The 22,759-nt window shown below is 54.3% G+C and overlaps 9 protein-coding genes across 9 annotated transcripts; 4 read left to right on the forward strand and 5 right to left on the reverse strand.

Annotated features, from left to right (window-relative positions):
* Positions 1-98: 98 nt before the first annotated feature.
* MYCGRDRAFT_29802 (fungal transcriptional regulatory protein) lies at positions 99-2,235 on the forward strand (the record flags this gene model as incomplete). Its single annotated transcript, XM_003856341.1, has 2 exons — positions 99-1,619; positions 1,669-2,235. Coding segments are annotated over 2 exons (2,088 nt in total), but the record flags the coding sequence as incomplete, so codon positions are not given.
* A 1,721-nt stretch (positions 2,236-3,956) lies between these two features.
* Positions 3,957-5,719, forward strand: MYCGRDRAFT_107324 (uncharacterized protein; the record flags this gene model as incomplete). Its single annotated transcript, XM_003856342.1, has 4 exons — positions 3,957-4,419; positions 4,612-5,083; positions 5,141-5,476; positions 5,682-5,719. 4 exons carry the CDS (start codon positions 3,967-3,969, stop codon positions 5,717-5,719), a joined length of 1,299 nt encoding a protein of 432 aa, XP_003856390.1.
* A 508-nt stretch (positions 5,720-6,227) lies between these two features.
* MYCGRDRAFT_83867 (uncharacterized protein) lies at positions 6,228-7,287 on the reverse strand (the record flags this gene model as incomplete). The annotated part of the gene is made up of 2 exons (XM_003857227.1): positions 6,228-7,191; positions 7,247-7,287. 2 exons carry the CDS (start codon positions 7,285-7,287, stop codon positions 6,228-6,230), a joined length of 1,005 nt encoding a protein of 334 aa, XP_003857275.1.
* A 1,446-nt stretch (positions 7,288-8,733) lies between these two features.
* HIT (zinc-binding protein of the histidine triad) lies at positions 8,734-9,617 on the reverse strand (the record flags this gene model as incomplete). The annotated part of the gene is made up of 2 exons (XM_003857226.1): positions 8,734-8,920; positions 9,181-9,617. The coding sequence occupies 2 exons, from the start codon at positions 9,615-9,617 to the stop codon at positions 8,734-8,736; spliced, it is 624 nt and encodes a 207-aa protein (XP_003857274.1).
* Positions 9,618-10,161: 544 nt separating this feature from the next.
* MYCGRDRAFT_53364 (uncharacterized protein) lies at positions 10,162-12,358 on the reverse strand (the record flags this gene model as incomplete). The annotated part of the gene is made up of 4 exons (XM_003857225.1): positions 10,162-10,445; positions 10,500-11,871; positions 11,947-12,039; positions 12,112-12,358. The coding sequence occupies 3 exons, from the start codon at positions 11,953-11,955 to the stop codon at positions 10,345-10,347; spliced, it is 1,482 nt and encodes a 493-aa protein (XP_003857273.1).
* A 532-nt stretch (positions 12,359-12,890) lies between these two features.
* MYCGRDRAFT_53366 (mitochondrial 54S ribosomal protein RML2) lies at positions 12,891-14,187 on the forward strand (the record flags this gene model as incomplete). Its single annotated transcript, XM_003856343.1, has 2 exons — positions 12,891-13,973; positions 14,029-14,187. 2 exons carry the CDS (start codon positions 12,969-12,971, stop codon positions 14,125-14,127), a joined length of 1,104 nt encoding a protein of 367 aa, XP_003856391.1.
* A 1,244-nt stretch (positions 14,188-15,431) lies between these two features.
* On the reverse strand, positions 15,432-17,915 carry MYCGRDRAFT_107327 (uncharacterized protein; the record flags this gene model as incomplete). The annotated part of the gene is made up of 1 exon (XM_003857224.1): positions 15,432-17,915. The coding sequence occupies one exon, from the start codon at positions 17,913-17,915 to the stop codon at positions 15,432-15,434; it is 2,484 nt and encodes an 827-aa protein (XP_003857272.1).
* A 2,059-nt stretch (positions 17,916-19,974) lies between these two features.
* MYCGRDRAFT_31477 (uncharacterized protein) lies at positions 19,975-21,274 on the reverse strand (the record flags this gene model as incomplete). Its single annotated transcript, XM_003857223.1, has 2 exons — positions 19,975-20,895; positions 20,954-21,274. The coding sequence occupies 2 exons, from the start codon at positions 21,272-21,274 to the stop codon at positions 19,975-19,977; spliced, it is 1,242 nt and encodes a 413-aa protein (XP_003857271.1).
* Positions 21,275-21,451: 177 nt separating this feature from the next.
* Positions 21,452-22,519, forward strand: MYCGRDRAFT_66422 (uncharacterized protein; the record flags this gene model as incomplete). Its single annotated transcript, XM_003856344.1, has 1 exon — positions 21,452-22,519. The coding sequence occupies one exon, from the start codon at positions 21,542-21,544 to the stop codon at positions 22,517-22,519; it is 978 nt and encodes a 325-aa protein (XP_003856392.1).
* Positions 22,520-22,759: the final 240 nt, after the last annotated feature.

A 22,759-nucleotide genomic window follows, 5' to 3' on the forward strand; every position in this document is an offset into this window, starting at 1 on the left:
CTCACGCGTCGGCGTGCACAATCTCTACAATGCCCGAGCCTCGAGACGACTCGCCTGGCGACGACTACTTTAACGACCTCACGCAACAGCCCTCGAATCTCTCCGATCCGCAATCGCGCCGTGCGTCGGAAGAAGACACAAATAATGCCGCTACCAATGGACAGGCCGGGAAGCTGAAAAGAATTGCGTGCGTGATCTGTCGGAAGCGCAAGCTGAAATGCGATGGCGCCAAACCTGCATGCGGAACGTGTTCACGCCTGCAGCATGACTGTTCGTATGATGAGGCGAGGAAGAAGAGTGGGCCCAAGAGAGGATACGTGAAAGCACTCGAACAGAGGCTCGCGCAGGTCGAGACGCTTCTCAAAACGCAGGATGATGTTCCGGTGCAGGTCCCGGTGTCGAGGCGGGAAGGAAGCGGCATTGGCGCTATACCTGAGGACGATACATTTGAGATTGAAATGATGCCGGTACTTTTAGGACAGGACAATTTTCATCTACGGTCCGCTGGTGCAGGTCATTTGGACGGCAGCTTCGAGCAGCCAACGGAATTGATCGGCCTTGGACTAGATGAACCTCTCCCGAACCAGGACATCGTTGACGCCCTCAACAATGCCTACTTTACCAAGATTCACCCATCTCTCCCTGTGGTTCATCGGTCACGATACTATGCTGCCATGCACCTTGCGCCGCACATGCGGCCGCCTATCGCGTTGCGATACGCCATGTGGTGTAATGCCGCCGGAGTGACGGATCAGTACGAAGGCCTACAAGAAGCGTTCTACGTTCGGGCGAGAAAGTACCTGCAACAGGACGAGATGAAGGGGCATGGTGAACCATCAATCACTGTGGGGCATTGCCAGGCATGGTCTCTGTTAGCGACCTATGAGTTCAAGCTGATGTACTTCCCTCGAGCGTGGATGTCGGCCGGTCGGGCCTGTCGGCTGGCGCTGATGATGGGCTTGCATCGACAAGATGGACTGGGTGTGGATGTCAAACAGTGCATACCACCGCCGAGAGATTGGACAGAAAGGGAGCAGAGGCGAAGGACATTCTGGATGGCGTTCTCCGTGGATCGATATGCGAGCATTGGGACTGGCTGGCCAATGACGGTGGATGAAGGAGACATCATGACCAATCTGCCTTGTGAAGAGGATGCGTACGATATGAGCCGGGAGCCAGCGACGGCGTTGTCCCTCAAACAGGCCTTGGAACCGTCTGGCCCAGCAGGTGTTTCTAGCTTCGGTGGCGTGGTCTTGATGGCATGTCTGTTTGGCCGGAACATCACACATCTGCATCGACCTGGTCCGGACGACCGAGCCGATGATCTGGAAGGGGAATTCTGGAAGCGACACCGAGATCTGGAGAACATTATTCTCAATATATCGCTCGCTCTCCCGGAGCACTTGAGACTACCGCAGGGCCTGAACAACGCCAATACTGTCTTCCTGAATATGTACCTCCATACTTCGACGATATGTCTCCATCAGGCGGCCATCTTCAAGGCGGACAAGAACCGGATGTCGGCTCGTGTCTCGGCGGAGAGCAAAGTGCGGTGCATCACGGCGGCGGCCGAAACGGCGAGCATTATGCGTCAGATCTGCCACCTTGACCTGTCTGCCGTAAGTGTTTTGACATGCTGTGGTCAAGGGATATCACTGACTTCTGCAGATGAACCCGTTCATATGTTTCTCCCTTTACGTGGCCGCTCGCGTCTTCGTTCAATACCTCAAATCCCGCCCGAAGGATTCTCAAGTCCAGTCCTCTCTCCAATTCCTCCTCTCGGCCATGCACGCAATCAAGCGCAAGAACCCACTCACCAACTCCTTTCTCGTCCAGCTAGACGTCGACATGGAAGGTGCTGGACTGGAGCCTTCTCTGAGAGCAACGACGCAAATTCTCCGAACGCAATTGCCAACTTTCATCGATGGATGTAATGCGCAACATCTTCTCGCGCCACAACTTGGCGACAAAGACGGCACCAAGTGGAAAGGACGGCCTACTTATGGCGACACCGGCCTGGCCGCTTACAGTAGACCAGATCTGACTGGACAATGGCCGTCAACAACGCCTGCCAGTGAGAGCCACTCGACAGGTTTCGTACTGCCTGTCCGAACGCCAGGTGGTACCTCTCTGCCTGCCGATATGGACACCAGTCCGGATAACAGCGGCGACCAAGGGACGACACCCGCTTCAAGCACCCAGTCGCAGCGGAACGGAGTTTCCTCAGGCACGTCACATACAGGTTACTCGCCGGTCAACATGCAAGCGCATGACAATGGTCCGACGAAAATGTTCGATCCAAATACAGCTTCTTTCACGACAGGCTACATTCAACAGGACTTTTCCATATCAGACCTCCAACAGCAGCAATCTGGCTTTGTGCTTCCACAGAGCTGGAACGGCAGCTCTGGCATGAGCAATGGCTCAACACAAGGCGGAGTAGGAGCGGCGGCGGAGAGCATTCTAATGACCGGCGGCTTTGGCGATCTGGTCAACGGCATGTCCGAAGCCGACTGGGACAATGTACTGCTGGACTCCTTCGGCGCCTCCTGGGAGAGCGGGGTGGAGCCCGCGGCGAATTTTATGTGATTGTGATGTGAGGAAGGCGGATCGTGATACTGTAACAAGAGGGACGGATGAAAGGAAAGGATCCACCTGGGGCTGGGACAGTGCATAAACGAGTCGCTTCAGCAGTGCGGCGCGGCGGCGGCGGTTCGGGCTGGGTTGGTTTTGTGTTTTGGACAGGGGACCGGGATGAATGCCCTTGTACCCAGTGGGTTGCTTCCGGGTGGGGACGGGATAACGATTGGCGAGACGGTGGTGGGTTGCCAGACTCAGCATGGCTCTCTCTCATGCTCTCGCCTCCTGTTTTGACGATTTGGAATGGAGATACGACTACGCTCAATGATACCAATACAATACGACATCGAAATTGAGATGACAATCCTCATGAGCACACCGGTCGAGTAAAGCAAGCGAATCAGGAAGGTGCGATCACAAGTCTCGCTTTCTCGAATGCATGCCTGTAAGCGAGCGAATTTTCAAAGGAACGAGCTGTCGTGTCGCGTGCTCGACTAGGACATGGGTCGTTGACAGGGGAGGTGACAGGTTTGGGGCATGGGTGAAAAGGCTGAAAGGTGGAGTCTATTTCCTCGTGTTGACTCGACGAGGCTCGTCCCGTGGTCGTTTCGGCTCTGTTCGTCAATCTTCCCTCGCTTCGTGGGCTGTTTATGCTCGGACGTTGTGCGCGAGGAGAGAGAGGCGAGATGCGTGTGCATAATTCGCATTGACGGCCCCAGGAAGTGCATGAATGAAAGGCAGCAGGCGGATGGGGACGGGTCGGTTCTGAGCGATCTGACTGACCAGGGTCGTTTCCGGCCCCAAATGTATGTAAGATGCGAACAACGATGAACCGGAGGAGCTCTTCGTCAGGTGTCCACTGGTGCGTATGGTGGTCGGGTTTGATAGGCGGACAGCTATTCCCATGTATATTGCTGTCAGTCGTGGAGGAGAGGGCATATCTTGTTGTTATGTAGACTTCTTCGGCAAGTGCACACGAGGAGGATCAAGCGAGTTGTTCTGCCTTTTCGACATTTCTGGGCCGAACTCCGTCTTTTTCTCTCGCTTAGCAGTTACCTCCTAGCACCACGAGAAAGGCTGTTCGGCTCAGTGCCCATCCTGGCCCTAAAGACGCCAGGCCGAGGCGCTTGAGACACGACTGACCACTCACCGCGCTCACTAACCCCGACGACCGCTGCGGGACGGAACCTTGAAGGCGGCAGCGCCAGCACGCAGCACGCAGAAGGCACATCTCAGAGCCGCTAATCAGGTCGCGCGGTGGGCGTGACGTTAAAGCCCCGAGCGATGGATGACCAGGCCACGGCCAGTGGTCCTAGTCCTCGTCGCTGTCGCTCGTCCTCTTCGTCGCCGACCGAGACTCCAGCAGCGGAGGAAGCTGTCAGCACCATGAGCGGCGCCGGCGCAAACTACGACTATCCTCCTCACCACCACCACCAGCCGGTGTCTGCTGAGCAACAACCACCGCCACAGATGGCTCTCCCGTCCATCCAGCACTTCGATGCGCAATCCCAGCAGCAACAGCAGCAGCAGCCGCCGCCTCCAGCACCCCAACAGCACTACGCTCCGCCGCCCTACAATCCCGCCACGATGCTGTCGCATGCGCAGCACCCACAACATCCTCCTCCCTACCCGCCCGTTCAATATCAATACCACACCGGCGCAGTTCCACCTCCGGCAGCACCCATGCAAAGCGCCAGCGGTCAAAACGGTATGATGCGCTATCCCATCCCGCCGCAGGCTTCGTTGGAGTCGCGTCAGATGTCCGGCGGACACAGCAAGAAGGAGATCAAGCGGAGGACAAAGACGGGATGCATAACATGTCGCAAACGAAGAATAAAGGTAAGCGAATGAATGTGTCGCGTTTCGATGGCTCGACGGACGCGCTGCTGGTGTTTCGAGAGAGGGACGAGCCGCTGAAGCGATGACAAGCGAAAGTTTCTGGCAGACCAGGGCACACCTCGAGCTTGTTACCTTACTTGTTACCTTACCCAGACGAACCATTGCTGACTGTTGCCATTCATTCCCTCGCAGTGTGACGAGGCCCAACCGACTTGTCGCAATTGTCAGAAAAGCAAGCGCGAGTGCATGGGCTACGATCCCGTCTTCAAACAGACGCCTCAGCCAGCTCCGATCCAGCCCGCTCCGAATCCTCCTCTCCTCCAGCAGCAACACTCGACTGCACATCACCACCACCTCCACCAACAATCACCGCTGCCTCCTCCGCCGCATCACCTTAATCAACAACCACCACCGCCGCCGCCATCACAACACCAACTTCACCAGTCGCCGTCCATACCACACAACCCATACCAGTCGGCGCCCTCATACCCTGGTACTGGAGGAGCTTTTGGGCCAGCTCCGATCGCATCATACCCCACCGGCGCACAGTCGCATCAAGACTACCAACCTCCATCGCTTGATCCCGCACTGTCCACCGCATCACCGCAACAGCAGAACATGGCACACAACAACTATCCACCGTCGCTGCAACCTCAGCGTGATGGTGCGTGACATGACGGCGAATGCCTCGCCCAGGATCCTACTGATAAGTGCGCCGCAGTCAAGTCAGTCTCGATGGAAGACCTCTTTTCTCTACATGATGTGCCGCCGCGCTATCGCGAAGGGGATACCTCTGTGATCCAGGCTGTGGGTCTCGAGGTCATCGACACATCTTTCAAATACCACTATGCAAGCGGACTGGACAGGCTGTTCGAGACCACGTGGTACTCGCAGCGAGGATTTGCGCAGCTCCGCGAAGATGCAGAGCTACAAAGCTATTTCATTCAGTGTATGGAGCAAATGTCTTCAAGAGACGAGTCCGCCGTTAAGGCTACCATGTCGATGGAGGCGCGACTAGTATGGCTTCTGGCGAGCTTGCCACGTACTGCCGCGTATCGTACGAATGGCGCTGGTCTTGACCCTTTATTGCAAGAGCTTTTGCCGCGCATTGACACGGTCGAGCACCTCTTGACCGGACAATTTCTGGATCCAGGCAGAGTACCTTCTCCAGCGCAGGCATCTCCACCTATGGGCCAGCCTCAAGAAGTATCGGCATCGGACCAAAAGTATAACGAACGCTCTTTCTGGCATCATCTCGCCAGATTTGTTTCCATCCGAGACGACCAGCCGTCTGCCTTGAAAGGTATCACCGACAGTCTCAATGCTATACGCGCCATTCTCAACATGCTCGAGACTCGAGATGTGCTCTACTCTCTCGCGATTGCACGACATGTCGGTGGGCGCTTACCAGATTTCCCGCAACGGCAACTCATGGCGACGAACAATGATCCCAACGATGACATCAACAAGCTCATGGTCGCGAACGGTTTCATTCAACACGAGGAGCAGAGAGGGCAGAGCCAAGTTTTCCAAAGAATCTGCTCGATGGCGTTGAGGAGCTGGATGCTCCAGAAGCAGCGATGAGGGTCGAGGAAAATCGCAGTGTCTCGACGAAGAAGATCGACAGGGTTATGTTTTCGGCATTTGAGCGAACAGTGTTTCTTTTCTACCTGTACATTTTCTTGCATCGCATTTTCCAGCGCTTAGAGCGACAGAGAGAAGGAAGAGATACCACCTGGCCGACTGCATAGTCGCGGCCTTTTAGCGAGTTCCACGCAGCTTTCATCCCTCGACCTTCCGTTCAGTACTCATAGGCTCTTCTGCTCTGGCACAGGACTCTTCAATCTGCCTTGCTCCAGCACCATTCTGACATTCGAAATCGCCCACTCCTCCATAGCCCTCATCGTCTCCACGGTCGAAGTGCCCATATGTGGCAACATGATCACATTCGGATTCTTCAACAGTCCAGGATGAACTTCCGGCTCCTTTTCAAACACATCCAGTCCCGCCGATCCTACCTGGCCACTTTCCAGTGCCTCCACCAGTGCCGCTTCCTCCATCACCGCTCCTCGCGCAGTGTTGATGATGACCACTCCTCGCTTTATCTTGGCGAATTCGGGCGTGGAGATGATGTGTCGTGTGTGCTTGTTCAGCGGAAGGTTGAGACTCAACACATCTGACTCGGCCAACAGTTCGTCGAAGGAGACGTACTTCGCACCGCCCGATAGCTCGGCGGACAACGGGTTGCGATTGTGATAGATAGTGGACATGCCGAACGCGGCGCACTTCTTCGCCATGTTCCGGCCAATACCACCCATACCCAGGACACCCAGCACCTTCCCTTCAGGATCGTGACCTAGTGGCGGTTCTTGGCCTCCTCCCCACTGCCCATCTCGGAGCATCGTCATGCAAGTATTGAACCTCCTCAGAGCACCTAGCATGAGGAAAACCGCTGTATCGGCCGTCGCATCGTCAACAGCTGTGGGTACATTCGAGATTCGCAGTGGAGGGTCTCGAGCAGAGCAAGCCTGCACGTCAATCTGATCATATCCCGCTCCATTGTGAGCGCAGAATTCAAGACCCCTGGGCAATGCGGCGATGAGTTCGGCGTCCCAAGGTCCGGTGATTTTGACGCTGGAGAAAGTGCGAAAGGCGACGAGGCATTCGTCGAAGATTCCGGATTTGCATTCTCGAATGAAGTCGGCGCGGTTGGTGGATTTGGGAGTCATTACTTGTCCGAGACTGGAGACGAAGGACCAGGCTTTAGGAGCGCTTGCGTGGTTGTTAGGTGGTGTTGGAGGTATTGAGGTCGAGGTGAGTTGCTTACTGCTCGATCTTGCCGAGGAGGAGGATTCTTGGTTTTAGCATGTTGATGGTGTTGTGTTTCTTGATCGAGGTAAGCAAATGGTAGAAGTGGAGGTCGTGTCCAATATGTAAGGCAAGGATGTAAGGTATCTCGAAGCCTGTCGCGGATGAACGATGTTCCGCCGTATGTGATGTGCGATAGGCGAAGTCGCTGAGTTATCTGCACGCCTACATGGCAGGGTACCTAAGGTACTATGCTACCAGCAAGCTTAGTTGCTAGATCACCTGCCATATGCCTATGTGTCGTAGAATTTTACCTGTCCGCCTGGTGGGAGTTCCCATGCAGCCAAAGGAGGCATGCCTCGATGTATTCATGTCGTGACTCCTTGATCGTGTTGAACAAGCAGCACAATGGTGCATCAGGCGTGCTGTTCAGCGTTTGCTATGGTTTCATGCCAGCATAACATGGCTTGCAAACCGTATACGATGCCACTGAATTCGTCTGCAAATTCCCACCTAATATGCCTGTCTTCTCCAAGATCCGCAAGCGTCTCCGATCGACTCGCACGACAGAAGGTCGCCGTACGATCAGCCGTGGGCCAGTGCCACCATTCTCCCTCGAGTGCGTCCAACCTGCATCTGACTTGCAGACTTAGCCAACTGACCAGCATCAACGCAGCCCAACGTCACCCATAATCGCCATATCCTGCACCACCCTTGATCCATCCAATCCGCATGAACACCCACCTATACACATTCACGCCTGCCTCCTCACCTCAATGAGCAAGCGACTCCGCGGACTCGTTCAAGCTTGCGAAGATCAAGGTCTTGCGCTCGGCATGCAATGGCTCGAACTCGACGTTCCTTTCCAAGGGACGATGATTCTTGCGCGCTGGCTGTATGGCATGGGTATAGCCTCCACTGAAAGGGCTTCGGAGGACAAGCTCGTCGACTTTGTGAAAGCTTACAGCGTTTCGGAGAAGTTGCAAGTTCCCGCATTCGGCAATGCAGTCATCGATGCGGCGTTCGAGTTGCTACAAGAAGCCAAGGAATTTCGAGTCGTCCGCAAGGCGATGGAGGAGGTGTCCAAGCATTGTCGGGAAAACTCGCGCTTGAGGGATTTGATCAATGACTGGATCGTTTGGGGAGAGTATACTTGGGTCGCAGAAGAGGATGCCCTGAACGACTGGATTGATGATGAGCAGATCAATCGAGGCCTCGTGGAAGCGTTTTTGTGGCAGAAAAAAGGGCGAATAGCGAAGGGGTTGAAGAAGGTTTCTCGGCTCGACGGACGACTGTATCATACTGCGCTGTGGTAAGTGTGTATTAGCGGATGCGACCAGAGCATTGGGTTTCTCGAAGGGTGGCTGCTGCTCTTTCATCGAAGCTTTCCCGTGATTTCTTATCGTTCCAATGTACGACCTGCTTCCTCTTACATGTACACATGCATCCATCCTGGGTATCATCCTCTCTCCCATCTATTCCCATTTGAACCCAATGATGTCGCACTCATAGCTTCGGTTTGTCCTTCTCGGCCGAGTCTTGCTCCTCCACTTCTTCCTTGATCGCAGCTCTTAATAGTCCAGCGAGCTCGGCGCCCTCTTCGTCATCCAAATCCTCTCTCGACCCTCGCCCGAAAACCTTCCAGCTCTTCAACATGCCATGATCCTTGCGCGCGGTCCTCTGGCCTTCTAGTCTTCCTTCTTGATATCTCGGACTATATGTAGACTGTCAGCAAATTCTCAAGCATTCTGTCTCCGTAGCCATGCCCAATTGGACTGCACGACTTTCCCCTCAGCGGCTTAGAAGATGCCACACGAGCATGAGAGTGCAGTCGCAACCTATCTCCATAGTCGGGCTCAAAAGGGCTGCATGACCAGAGCTTCAGCAGCTCAGAATGTGCCGTTTGAGCAGGAGAGCGGAGAGAGCGTCGAATATCTCAACAGACCAACTCACATCAGGTGAAAATGTATATGCGGCACCACCTGCGCCGCTCGTTCTCCGTTATTCTGCACCACATTCCAATCCTCAATGCCAGTGACCTTACACAGCGCCCTTGACACCACCGGCATCCACTCTCCCAAGGCACGCGACGTCGCTCGCACCTCGTTCGCCGACTGCTTGCTCAGCCAATCGCCGTGTTTCGAAGAGGCTTGTAGGTCCGAGAGTTTGGTGTAGTGTTTCCGAGTCGTAATGAGGATATGTCCTCGGGCAATGGGCATGATGTCGAGGAAGGCGAGCACGAGTGGTGTCGAGAGGATTAAGTGACATTGCGGCGAAACAAGGTCCGGGTCGGGCGAGATTGGTACTGGCGATGAGGACGAGGGTTGGTAGGCGGCGCTGATTTTGCAAAAGGCGCACTCTATGGGGTAGTAGTCGTCGACCGGAGACATCGTTCGCGGGTAATCTGTAGGTGTAACATGGAGGAATTGTTTACGTTGCGATGATGGACGAAGCATGAGGTCTACAAGATGCCGCGGTTCAAGAGGCACGGACTTACAGGCGGATTTACCAGGTAAAGTCATGGCTCGAGTTGTCCTTCTGCACGGTGTCATGGACGACGAAGACGGACGGCAACGAGATGTTTATGAACGAGGTCGATATCATATGCTCATGCTAGACCTCTAGCTAATGAAACAGTCCTTAATCCCATGCAACATAATGACGGCAAGGCCATCCGCCGAGGCGCCGAATGACACCGGTGACACCCATACGCCGTGTAAAGAAGCACACTTTTTGCAACAAGCAAGTGCATCGGAAATTTGATCCAATGCCGTTTCGAGACCCTCCCTCCTCGAGTCGCTGGTGATGTGCTGTCGTCGATCATAGGTCGCGCGCACATAGCCTTGTGAGGCGAAAAAGCAGATGAAGAAAGAAGTGAGAAGAACCGCGGACGATGCACGCCGCGCTCTTTAGCAATGCTCGCCAGCCGCCGCGATCATGATAAGCGCCGGGTTGTGAAAAGCCGAGAGTAGGTCTAGAGTTCCATCGATGTGTCGCCCTCGTGAGCAGATTCACGAAGCGTCGCGGCTTGCATGAAATCCAGCGAACGACGGACGCTGACCTTCGATGGTAGTGCGTGCAATACTGCATTGAGGTTTAGCAATGTCCACGACAGCACTATGAGCGAGGAGTCTTGCCACCACTGGAGGGAGCATTCGCATCGCGAAGGAGGCTGTTCGCTGCGAACTTCTTCGCCCAAGCGCGGAGGACAATCGAAGCTGCAATGGAGTGTTAGTCAAAGAGATGAGCAAGTGCGGATGAAGATGACTTACCCTTCAGGAACTTCTTGGATGCGTACTTGCGGAAGAATGCCTCATGCATCACGGGCGATGAGAGGTAGTCGACCATAAGGTTGAAGACGGGCATGATCTCGGACTCAGTGTAACCAGCGTACTTGGCAAGCGTGGCATCCCACTCGCCGCGGTCAAGTGCGAGGCGCGCAAGATACATGGCACTGGCAGCGACTTGCGACGGTGGGTACTTCATGAAGCGGTGATCGAGGCAGCCGATCTCGAGAAGGTATTTGCCAAGAGTGCGAGTCTGGATGTCGTAGTTGTCGGCCTTGGAGATGCGACGAAGGAAGTTCATCGGATTCGGGTAGGAGAGATCGTAGTCGAGGGTGGTGAGGACGAAACGCTCGGCAGAGAGGATCTCGGTATCCTTGAAGCCATCGTCGGCGACGTGGACAAAGTTCTGGACGTGAGGCGAAAGAACCTCCTCATACTTGGAGGCGATGAACATGGCGGTGACACCGACCAGCTGCAGGCGGTCAAGCTGGACCACCTTGCATGAGAGGAAGCGATCGATGATGTTGACAGCGAGGAAGAGTGTCTCTGGTAGCAGGCGGAAGCGAGTGTGCACCTCGAGCAACCAGTCGACGAGGATACCGCGCATCTTCCACTCCAGTTCGCCCTGGTTGTCCATGTAGTCGGCGTTGGGCATGGTGGAGATCTCAAGCTCCTTCATGTAGTCGAAGATCTCGTGCACGTACTCGGCGACCATGAGAGGATCATCCATATCCTCAGTGTCGAGGTCTTTGGCGTTCTTGGTGAACTCCTCCAGCGTCATCTCACCATCATCAAGGTCCTCGACGACATGGGCAGATCGCGTCTTCTGCTCACGCTTCACCTCGACACTAGCATTCTTTGAAGGAGGGGCGTTCTCCTCGTCTTCGTCATCTTCCAGCTCACGCTTTGGCTTGGTAGAAGAAGTGTTTCTCTTCTTGCTGGCTGGCGCAGCAACACCGCTACCGCTGGCAGGGCGCTTGAGTTCTGATGAGGCATTGGTGGTAGTCTTCTGGCCAAGCACAGTGCGTGTCGATGTGCTGCGGGCGGGCTGCTTTGTGATGCCAGCAGGCTTCGCGGTTTTGGACAGCATGCCCTTGGCCAGCGGGTCCTTCTTTGCGTCGCCATTGTCGGTGGGATCCTTCTTGACAACATTGCTCACATCTCCAAGCGCCGTCCTCTTTCTCCCAATGGCAGCGTTGGTGGCTGTGGTTGCTGTCGACCGCTTGGTAGCAAGGGCGGCCTTCTTTGGCGGTTCGCCGACAGTGGTATCCAGAGCAGCAGCCTTCGCGCGGGTCAAGCGTGTGGTTCCAGTGGTCTCTGCATTCTCGTCCGTCACCGTTCGTCTCGCAATCCGTGCCTGGCAAGGAGTCAGTAAGGGTATTGATTGTTTGGGCGACGACATGGCCGCGACAACGAGCTGTGCAGTACTTACGGGCGGCATGATGTATGTGTGAGGTGGTATTAGTTAGTACGCGTCGTGCAAAGAGGTAGAAAGCACGCGTATGTGCAGGTATGTTTTGGTTTGCTGCATCAAAAAGCTTAAGTCAGCTTGTTTTGGTCGACTCGAGACGGCGGTAAGAGCGTGTTGGAAACGTACAGATGGAATATCTGCGGTCACCACTGCATGGGAGAGCTGCAGGGAAGATATGTCGCTGTAATGTGTGTGTCGTGTCGAGATATGAACATGGGACTGCGCTGCAATGCGATGGTGAAGATGCTGCGCTAAAGAGCCACGAACTGGACCGGCGGAGCTGACAAGTGCAGCGTCGATTGGCGATGGTCGGACCAGAGGCGGAGGATGCGGAGGGTATGGCGGTGATGGTCGGTAGTCTGGTGGTGGGTAGATGTGGTAGATGTGGTGGTCGTCGTGAAGTAACAACCTCAGACGCGAAGTGAGGTTTTGGTGCCTGGCAGCGCGGTTGCAGGGGTGGTCCAAGCGTTCTTGAAAACGCGAGATACGGGACCTCAAGTTGTTGACGATGCAGATCCCGGCCCCACTCCCGTCAGACGTGCTGTGTTCGTGATGCCGCTGCGGTCCTTTGCGCTCTTTGCCAGCACTCTTTTGAGCGGGAAATATGACCAAATAGTCTGCAGAAGTTGCTCGTGTTGTGATGTTGGTGCTGTCCACGCGATTTGCAGATGTAATTGCAGAAAGAGAGACCGTTCGGAAAGGAATCCTAGGTACTTGATTCCGTGATGGATGAGCTCATGTGGGAGGTGCCGCCATAGCAACGTCCCGGACCAGAAGAGGAAAGCACGCTAGTAGCGCTGAGTGACTCATCACGTGATAGTCGGAGTCACCTCCGCCTTGCCTTCGAACTTCAAGCTCAGATCAATGGTAGAACACGAGACGAATGTGACAGCCTCCGATCATCACCACATCCCTCACAACAACTGCACGAGTGTCGCCTCGTTTTGAGGTCTCGTTTGCTGCCTCAAACCACTCTCGCAGCCATGCTCCAACCTCGGATACGGCCGTCACAATGCCGCTCATTCATCACCTCCTTGAGACGAACATATGCAACACCGGTCCCAAAGACGCCCGTACAGGCAGCCACCACAACTCAGGACACATCCGCCTTCACACCTTCGCGAGCGCCGACGAGAAAGCAGACCGGCTTCCAATTGAAGACTTACACCCCACGGACTCCCGGTACCCGACATCTCAGACGACCCATCAATGACCATCTCTGGAAAGGCGGGCCGTACAAGAAGTTGACATTCCCGAAAATCGGTCATGGAAAGGGTGGACGGAACAACTCAGGCCGTGTGACGATGAGACATCGTGGAGGTGGACACCGACGAAGAATAAGGACGGTGGATTATGTTCGATCAGAGCCTGGAAAGCATTTGGTGGAGCGCATCGAGTACGACCCTAATCGATCTGCTCATCTGGCGCTGGTTGAGAACATGGAGACCAAAAAGAAGAGCTACATCATTGCTGCAGAGGGAATGCGTGCAGGAGATGTGGTCGAGTCATTTCGCTCAGGAATCCCAAAAGAGCTATTGGAGAGCATGGGTGGTGTGGTAGATCCGGGTATTCTTGCCGCCAAGACTGCGTTCAGAGGGAACTGCTTGCCGATGCAGATGGTGCCGCTAGGCACTCAAGTGTACTGTGTTGGATCGGCGGCGGTTCGAGGAGCCGTGTTCTGTCGCAGTGCAGGTACACACGCCACTGTCATTGCAAAGGAAGAGAAGGGAAAGAGCGTGGCTGATGTCACTGTCAGACTCCAGAGTGGGGAGGTGCGGAAAGTGCACAGAGACGCATGTGCTACTATTGGCGTTGCCAGCAACCCTCATTGGCACTTCAGACAATTGGGCAAGGCTGGTCGAAGCAGGTGGCTGAATATCCGACCTACAGTCCGTGGTGTGGCCATGAACGCGGTCGATCACCCTCACGGTGGTGGTCGTGGTAAGAGTAAGGGTAACGTGCACCCCGTGTCGATCTGGGGCACTCCAGTAAGTTTGCAGCCGACTAAATTTCTTCTGAATCGCCGCTAACGTCAAATTCTAGGCCAAAGGAGGGTTCAAGACGAGGAAAAAGCGCAACCCAAACAAGCACGTGGTCCAGGAGAGAGTGCGCAACCAAGGCAAGCGGAGAGCGAAGAACTAGTCCAAGTTCACTGTTTGATTATGTACAAATGTATGCATGGCGGCGGAACGCCTTACCACGGCAGTGTAAAGCAGAGCTCTGCCGAATTGCACGGCAGGTCTCTGCAGCAAGACTTTGCCCCTTTGTGTGTGCAGGCTGGACCTCGTATCTGCTTGGACAGGTAAGTTAGCTGGTCACCTTGTCTAAGAGGACAGGTAATTTGCCAGGACAGGACTGATAACGGGCCGTGCCACCTTGTATACTCGTACATGTACACGTGCAGGTACGCATCCAGGGAAGTTAGCTGGGATACCATATAGAAGTATGTTAACAGCACGTCTACAAAGCCGTACGACTAGGCGTACAGCTCCCCGTGCAGGCGAATATCAGCAGGACAACCAAATCAACGTGCAGGTAACTTTAAAGACCGACCAAATCGGCGTACAGACAAGCTAGCAGGACTGCTAAAAAGAGACGTGCAGATATCTTAGCAGCAAAGTCAAGTAGGCGTACGGGTGACATAGCCGGACGACAATATAGGCGTACAAACAAGCGTGCTAGCAACCTAGCTGGGCGACCACATGTCGGTACAAGCAAGGGACTTTTACTTGGGGGGGGGGGGGGGGTAGTTTAGCAATACAGGAGAGATACCTTGGCATGACAGCTGAATAGTTGGTATATGTAGCCAGCACGGCATATCAGGCGTACATGCAAGGCCAGCAGCTCGTCAGCCACTACTCAGGCCTGGATAAGCACAGCGTGGCAGTGATATTGCAGAGAAGACGATGGAGTTACAGAATCGTGACAATCAGCCAGGACAGTATCCATTTCATTTGTCCCAATGCCGATGCTCCTGGCAGACATTACCTCTACTCCTTCATACCTATATACAAGGAAATCCCGCTTTCACCCCTCTCTCTCTCCCTTTATCTCCATGTCAATCCAACGCAATGCTAACGAGGTATCGACCTCCTGCCCACGAAGCTGTCGAGCTGATGAGACACGAGCATCGGGATGCTATCCAATCAAGTAAAAGCGCAAGCAGTGAGGGTTCCCGGCGTGAAGCCACGAGAAGGTATCTGGAAACATAACAAGATCAAAAAAGCAATGAGGGTATCGTTTCATGTGTTCCGCGCGTTCATGCAGGGGCGGTGTCCGGCTCGCCAGAAGACTTCCGCCCGCTGTATTAGTTGACGGTAGGCCGTCAGTGATCCAAGGAAACGGACAGATGCATCCTGGCATGAGTCTGCCGCACAATATCAATGAAGTAGAAGATCCGTTGCGCGATGCGAGTCGCCGTATAGTGTTGAACACTGATCCAAGTGCTAATTGGGAGTTGGAGGTTTGCTCGCATCCAAGTTCAACCAGCTCAAGTCCGTATTCCTAGGTTGCGTGTCTTCCGCGCCTGGACGTGTATCCGCCTTTGTCTTGTCTTCGTAGTACGAGCTGGGCACCCCAGGAAAGATAGTCACGATGGACGAAGTACTATCTCGGATCTCCCCAGCAGGCTTTGCCGCGAAAGGAGCTCGGGGAGGAGCGGCCCAATCTGCTGTTGGACTGGCGTTATGGCTGAGCTTGACCTTCGAAGGCTTCGCATATCCAACTCCCGTTCCAGGAAAGAATCCAGCGGACTTCCCGCGGGATGGCCTTCGACTCTCGATGTCGTAGGGATTGGCGGTGTAAACACTGCTTGTGCGTCGATCTCGATCCATATTCTGAGCATGGGCAGTGCTGTTGCCAGGCATGGGAGGATTGGCGCTCATGGGAGTCCAGAGAGTTTGTCCAGACTCGTTACAAAACTCGCTCGTGGCAGTGCTGTCCATTGTAGATCGATTGCCGTATGAACTGATGCTTGTAGCATGTGATCGATGAGGGTCATTAGGGTCGACGATGAGTCCCTGCTGACCTTCATAGATATCGGTACTACTGCGACGAGCAAATAATGCTGGTGATCGGGCAGCTACGTGCGACAAGCGTTGTCCGTCGACTGTCTTCTTGAAGTCGATATCGAGGGGCGCAACCATCACGGAGGACGGTATCCGAGAAACGCGGTCTCGCTCATCACTCGAGTACTCTGACTCCGGAATGGGCGATGTGCCGGGTTTGATGTAGGCCGAAGGGATGTGAGAGAGCCCGTTAGGCCCATTCGGTGCGGTCGTGGCAAAGTACTTCGACCAGCCCGAGCTCCGCGATCTCTCTGCCCTGACCTCCTTGTCTAGCGAGTTCCCGTTAAGAACAGCGGCGCCAGGCACAGCTAGACTGGTAGTGCTCCCGTTGAAGCTCTTGTCTCCGATGTCCATCATTTCGAGATTGTCAGACGGTAGCATGTTACCATTCTTGTTCTTAACAAGCTGGGCAGTGCTCTCGAAGCTGGCTTTCGGCGCGTGGTTATTTGCCTTGAACTTGCCGTACTTTCCGGTCATGATGGCAAGCGAGGAATGAGCATTCTGTTTCGCCGAGGGATTCCATGGGCGGTCATATCCTGAAAGATCGTCGGCGGACATCCCAGCCTCCTTCATAAAGGACGCGCCTCGGTCTGCAAAGCTCATTCGGTTCTGGTCGGCCCCATCCTTTTCTTGCAAGTAACCTTCCTGCTTCTTCGCTTTGAGCTTTCGCCACCGCAGCCACAGCAGTATCAGAATGAAAAGCGCCCCGATGCCACACAATACGCCAAGCGTGATGCCGAGTGTTCGCATTGTTCTGTCATGGTCCTCATTCTCTGCTGCACCTGCCTCCTTAGCAGCAGCGGATGTGGATGCTGACGGTGTCGAGGTTCTCGTGGCCGATGTCGTGGCAGATGGAGTCGAGGTCGGTATGAGAGGTTGTTGGCCAAATATATCGTCAGTGTCGACCCAGGAATTGCGCTCTCGATCATACATGATGATCGGCTCTTGCTCGTTGCCTCCGGCCATGACAACAAGTCCATCGGCGCGCTGGGCGAGGGAATAGTCCGTCCTTGTTGATGTTGGGGCATTCGTCTTGTTGTACGCGGGCCAATCGTTCAATGTCAGATCGCGTTTCCGCTTCCTCGACGATGGCGATGAACCGCCGCCAACAGTCGTTCCGGGGGCAGCTGGAACCCCAAAAGCTCCTTGAAGGACGATATTTCGAACCGCATTCGGGGACTGACTCGTTTCGTACACCTGCAAAACCTTGCTGCCATCCGTACCGGTAATCAAGATGCCTTGCGCATTCGCATTCAGTGGGTCGGTCAAGCTCGTTTCAAATTTTGACCAGCCTTGCTCAGGGCCGAATAGCCATACGCCAGTATTAGTAGACTCCCCGCCCACCATCACAGCGTGACTGCTGTTCCATGGCTGTAATATAGGCCGTGTCGCTGGCGGCGCTTTTGAGGTAAAAGATCGGATGTTGTATGGGGGTTTGGTTGAAAGCAGAAAGGTTTGGGACGACAGCAAAGATGGTGCAGCAACGGTCGAGCCAGCATAAATCAGGATTTCATCGGTGTCCTGTAGATACGCGACACTGTGGTTCGTCCGAGTTCGGAGCACGTCCACGGGCGGTGACAGAGTATCCCATCTGTCGTTTCCGAAAGAATATCGCTGCAGGCCGGAGTACTCGTCTGATGTGTCATCTCCACCGATCACGTACAGCACATCGTCTCCGCCCTGTGACACCTTCACGCATGCTGGACCTGAAGCAGACTCAGGAAGAGCCTCCTCGGAGACCGTCGCATTCCTTTCAAGCGGTAATGACAGTAACTTGGAACCGGTAAAGAGGTAGAGAATGTCCTTATGAATGGCCGAACAACGGCCGCCAAGGGCTTTCAATCCGTCTCCGGAGTGTTCCATGTGCAAAAGCGTCGACTTTGTCGTTATCTCGGCGCCAAAGAAGAGGTCGGCTTCTCGGCCTTTTCAGCTGGTGTTTGGGAAGCACGCGTATCTATCGCACTATGAACGCATGCGGCGGGAGGTGGTCGTGAATGTTGGCTGGTATGGAATATCGCGTGTTGCATGGGTAAAGCCGTCCGGGTCGGATTCGCGTGACCGTGTATCGTTTGTCTCTTTATGTGTCTGCGGTGAGATCTGAGTGCTCTCTTCTTCCAAGATCAACTTGGGTTGCGGTTGGTATCGTGATTGAATGAGTGAAGGTAACGACGTCCGTCAAGGTTCGAGGATGAGGTCCAGATTGTTCGACGGGGAGGTGAGGATGTAGCGGTTCCTCGCGAGTAAACCGTATGTCTCGTTCGAAGCGGCAGGGTCTCGGGCGATGAGACGCGCGTTGTAGGCGACTTCGAGTCGGTAGAAGAGAAGTCGAGCAAAGTGTCGGTGGTCGTAGCAGTCCAGTAGTAAAGGAGTGTATGGTCGAGACGGCGGCGGTGGAAACGAGTGTGGTGGTCGTGGTCGTGATCGGCGGTGTTGTTTGTCAAGGAGCGTCCATACTTCGTGGTCCAAGGAGTAGCTGACAACGGCACAGCGAAGCACAGCCCAGCGCAACAATGTCTCGCTCAGTCCGTGTCTCTTCACTCGCTATCGACTCATCAGTCGTGCTTGTTGTGCAGTGGTGCGTGAGGTGACTGCCTTACTGTGCTTCGTAGTAGGTACAGGAGAGGGATTGGGAGGAGCGCGAGCTGAGCCGGAAAGGCCCATGCACGCGGGAGAACAAGGGGCCAGCCGGAGAATAGGAGACATGTCTACATCGGCGACTTGCCGACTTCCTCCACGGTATCTCTCACTCTACAAAATGCGTGACTCCTTCGTGTTCTGACCCGTGCCGTCGCTCGCTGCAAAGATTGTCTTCTACGTCCGAGTCGTTGTCGCTGTCGGCCCCCAAAGAACGCTGTCAAGTTACAAGTTTTACACCCCTGCCCTGGTCACAGGTGCACCGTATCCCAACGATGAGTTTCCCTGCAGGAACAACCTCTTCGACCGCCGTGAGTCGTACGAACGCAATAACGAAAAGTGTTCATCTTAAGTTCGGGGACATCAACAACATTGCGAGACGGGAGGTGTTCGCTTTGGAGTCTGCTCCGGTGAAAGTTTCGTGTATACCTATCTAAGGTACTCTTTACTCATCGGCTCAATGCCTGCCCGAAGGTGTCGAAGCACGAGCATCGTGTCCATCCCTTTTCATCAGCGGTCGACCAGCATCGCCTGACTATGATGGCACGATGATTTTACACCATCGGGACGTTGTGTACGGAGATTCGTTAGCTATAGACTTTTCGGCGGACGCATGTTGAAACACTGGTCTGTGGAGAGATTCGGCACTATCATCACACCATGTCTGAGTTGGGATGTTGCTGCAACGGTCTGCCGATCGTCTTCATTTCGATTGCTTGCCGATGCCCGACTCCTCGATTCACGCGTCAATGATCACCAGGAATGCTCCATCTTGACACGGCCCTCCATCCAAAAGCAAAACAGCAATTTGTCAAAAGTCAGCTTTCGAGCTTCAACCTGGAATACTGCGCTCTTCACAGTTGGAAAAGTGGTACTTTTAGATAGCCGTGTACAATCTCCAAGATATGGGTTCTTACAGGTCGCTCAAAGCCCTATGCCAAAAGTTTCCGTTTTGCTGTCGGGTGCTTTGACGGCCTGGCGAACAATTACAGAATATTCCATGTAAACAGAGGAACATTTTTAGTGCCATGACTTCATCCCGGTGGTGTAATCTGGTCACCGAGACCTCCCGCGCTTATATTCACCAGTGAAATTACCGGTTCATCACGTTCACCATCACACAACGCCACGGCCTGCAGCGCATATATGTAGTCGCAGTGGACCCCACGCGTCCCACAAAACCATCGAACAGATCATCACACTACCTCCTATGCGCCTCGTTGACCGTAGACGCCGAGCTGGGTCCACAAGATATGGTTGATAGTAGACCATTCCAATACACACTCCACTATTGCGCGGGCATGGAATTCGTCACGTCCACAAAACTCTCCCACTGCCGCAGCGCTTCGCCGCTTTTCACGCACCATATCGCCCTGCGCAAACCCTCCTTCCATCTCAAGCCGCCAGGGCCTTTCTCCGGAATCACCTTACCATCATCCCCGGAACCCATGTTGCTCTCCTCGGCATCACAAACTCCGCTGAGAGTGACGAGAGCCGCCGTGTTCAACAGCACGAAGTGAAGCACTGGATCATCGTCTGGCATTTCTCCTCGAAGGATCCTCATGAGTATCTCAGCATTCTCGGCAGGACCTTTGCCGCCGTGCACCGTCTCAAGTGAATGCCTTGGCAGACCAAAATCCTCTGGTGTGAGCGTGAAGTTTGTGATCTCTACGTGCCCTTTACCAGAGCCAGGTGGTACGTGGAGATACCAGCACTGAGAAGGACCCGCGCAGGATAGCTCGTCAAGGTTCTCCTCGCCGCACACGACGAGAGCTTTCTTTGCTCCACCAAGACGCAGGGCATCGGCAAAGTTTAGTCCAATATCTTTCCTGGCGACACCCAAGATCCGACACTCAACCAGTCCAGTGTCATCCAATGGATTGGCTAGAGGTCCTAACAGGTTGAAGATGGTGCGCACCGGAACTTCCTTCCGAGTTGCTGCGGCGTACTTCATGCCAGGGTGCCACTCCCGAGCGTATAGAAAGGCATAATTTGTCTTCTCATAAATCCGCGGCAGGTTTCCTGCGGTCGTTGCTGCGATTATTGGTGGTCTTGGTGCATGTTGTAAAAGGTCTGCTGAGCCTGACATGGACGTTGAGGAATTGTTCCCGTGCTTAGCGATCATGAGTAATGCAGAGGATATTATTGATGCTGTCGTGGAGACGTTGAAGGTGTTGTGTCCGTCACCGCCAGTCCCTACAATGTCGCACTGAGAGGATGTTAGTGATCGATTCGACGATGGCAAGACATTGTTTCTAGCTTCGTACCAGACCTCCTCCGTAGGTACCCTCAGGCCTTCTCCGACCATCTACGACAGTGTGTAGTGCCGTCGCATCGACCTGTGCCGCTGCCTCTCGCATAGATGATGCGCATGCTGCAAGCACATCTGCCGAATGATCCAGGTTCGTTGTGTGAAGTGCCCAAAGAAGAACGCCGAATTGGACTGGCGACAGGCTGTTCGTGAATATCAATGCGACTGCTGCTGCAATCTCTTCCGCCGACACTTTCTTGGCTGATTCGAGAGTTGACAATCTTTTCAGGAGATCCGACACCGAGACGGTTCCATTGACAGTCTGACTTGGCGGCATGGTCGCGCCAATGCTGAGACCGCTGTTTTTGCCTTCTTGTCCGGGTTCTCCAAAAAGTCACTCTTAGTGGTGAGTACAAAGTCGTCTTTGTTATTAGTATGGTCTAAGCGGTGAGTCGTCGCAAGTAATTTTGTGAGTCGTTACGTGAAACTCAATGCCAAAAGCCACGATGGAAAGAGGTCAAAGCGCTGCGCTTGCTTGCTTCACAGCTTCACCACTGTTCTATCATCATCATCAAGACTTCGTGACCGCGAAACACACGAAGAGATGCCTCCACGAATAAGACTGTCATTACCACGGCTCCGGCCAGCATCCGAATCGTCACCATACGTCTGCCGCCAATGCCGACATGCCTCGCTCGCGCGAGCAATCACTCCAGCGCCCTCGATCGAACGCTCCATCCAGGCCGCTCCTGCACTGACGAGATATCCACCGACCCAACCGCCTTCATACAAGCCCGCCGAATTTCGCAAAACTCAGCTCCACCGACAATACCAGTCTTTACTGCGCGCATCGCCGCTGATGCTAGTCTTCCAGCACAACAATCTGAAAGCGACCGAGTGGGTGGGTATACGGAGAGAACTGGCATCGGCTTTGAAGAAGGTGGACGATGAATTGGCTAAGAGTGGGAATGAGGACTTCATCGGCAGAGCTACCAAGGTGCAAGTGGTGCAGACTGGCATATTTGCATCTGCATTAAAAGTGGTGGAGTTTTGGGACCCAAACTTTGACGAGGAATCGTCGAACAATAGATCAGCATCGGCTCATGGGCTATCGAAGAAGGCATTTCGAACTGCGCAGAACAAAAAGTTACAGCACGGACTGGAGCCACTTCTATCAGGACCGCTCGCCGTCTTGACTATACCTGCTGTCTCACCGCAGCATCTCAAAGCCGCGATCTCGATTTTGGCACCATCGGCGCCAGACTTCCCTGCGCCCAAACGAAAGGCCAACCCTGGCTACCACGAGCCAGCGGTTCAAAATGGAATACAGAAGTTGATGCTTTTGGGCGCTCGGGTTGAGGGCAAAGTGTTTGACCTAGAGGGTGTGAAATGGGTGGGGGCCATTCAAGGCGGACTCGATGGTCTTCGGGGACAATTGGTCGCTATGCTGCAAGGTGCTGCTGCTGGCATTACCACTACTCTTGAGGCTGCTTCAAAGAGTCTCTATCTAACGGTTGAGGGCCGAAGAGGAATGTTGGAGGAGGAGGAGAAAGGAAGCTCGGGGTCCAAGAGCGAGGCTTGAATGGCCTAGGGAAATCGCCTGAATGTTGTCATACCGTGATCGGGAGGAGATCTTATACAAATTACACGGCATTTAACGTGCCTGTCTTGATGCCTGCCGCGGCCGATTCCACACTTCCACAACATGTAGCCTAGAGGTTACTTCGACCGTCGCGTGGCACAAATGCCTTCCCAGACGACAGCATACACATCCTGCTCCTCAAAATGTCTATCGGCAGAGAAAGCATGTAATCTGCGTTCG

The sequence above is a fragment of the Zymoseptoria tritici genome, chromosome 1 (genome assembly GCF_000219625.1).
Source record: "Zymoseptoria tritici IPO323 chromosome 1, whole genome shotgun sequence".
In the NCBI taxonomy this organism is placed as follows: Eukaryota; Fungi; Ascomycota; class Dothideomycetes; order Mycosphaerellales; family Mycosphaerellaceae; genus Zymoseptoria; species Zymoseptoria tritici.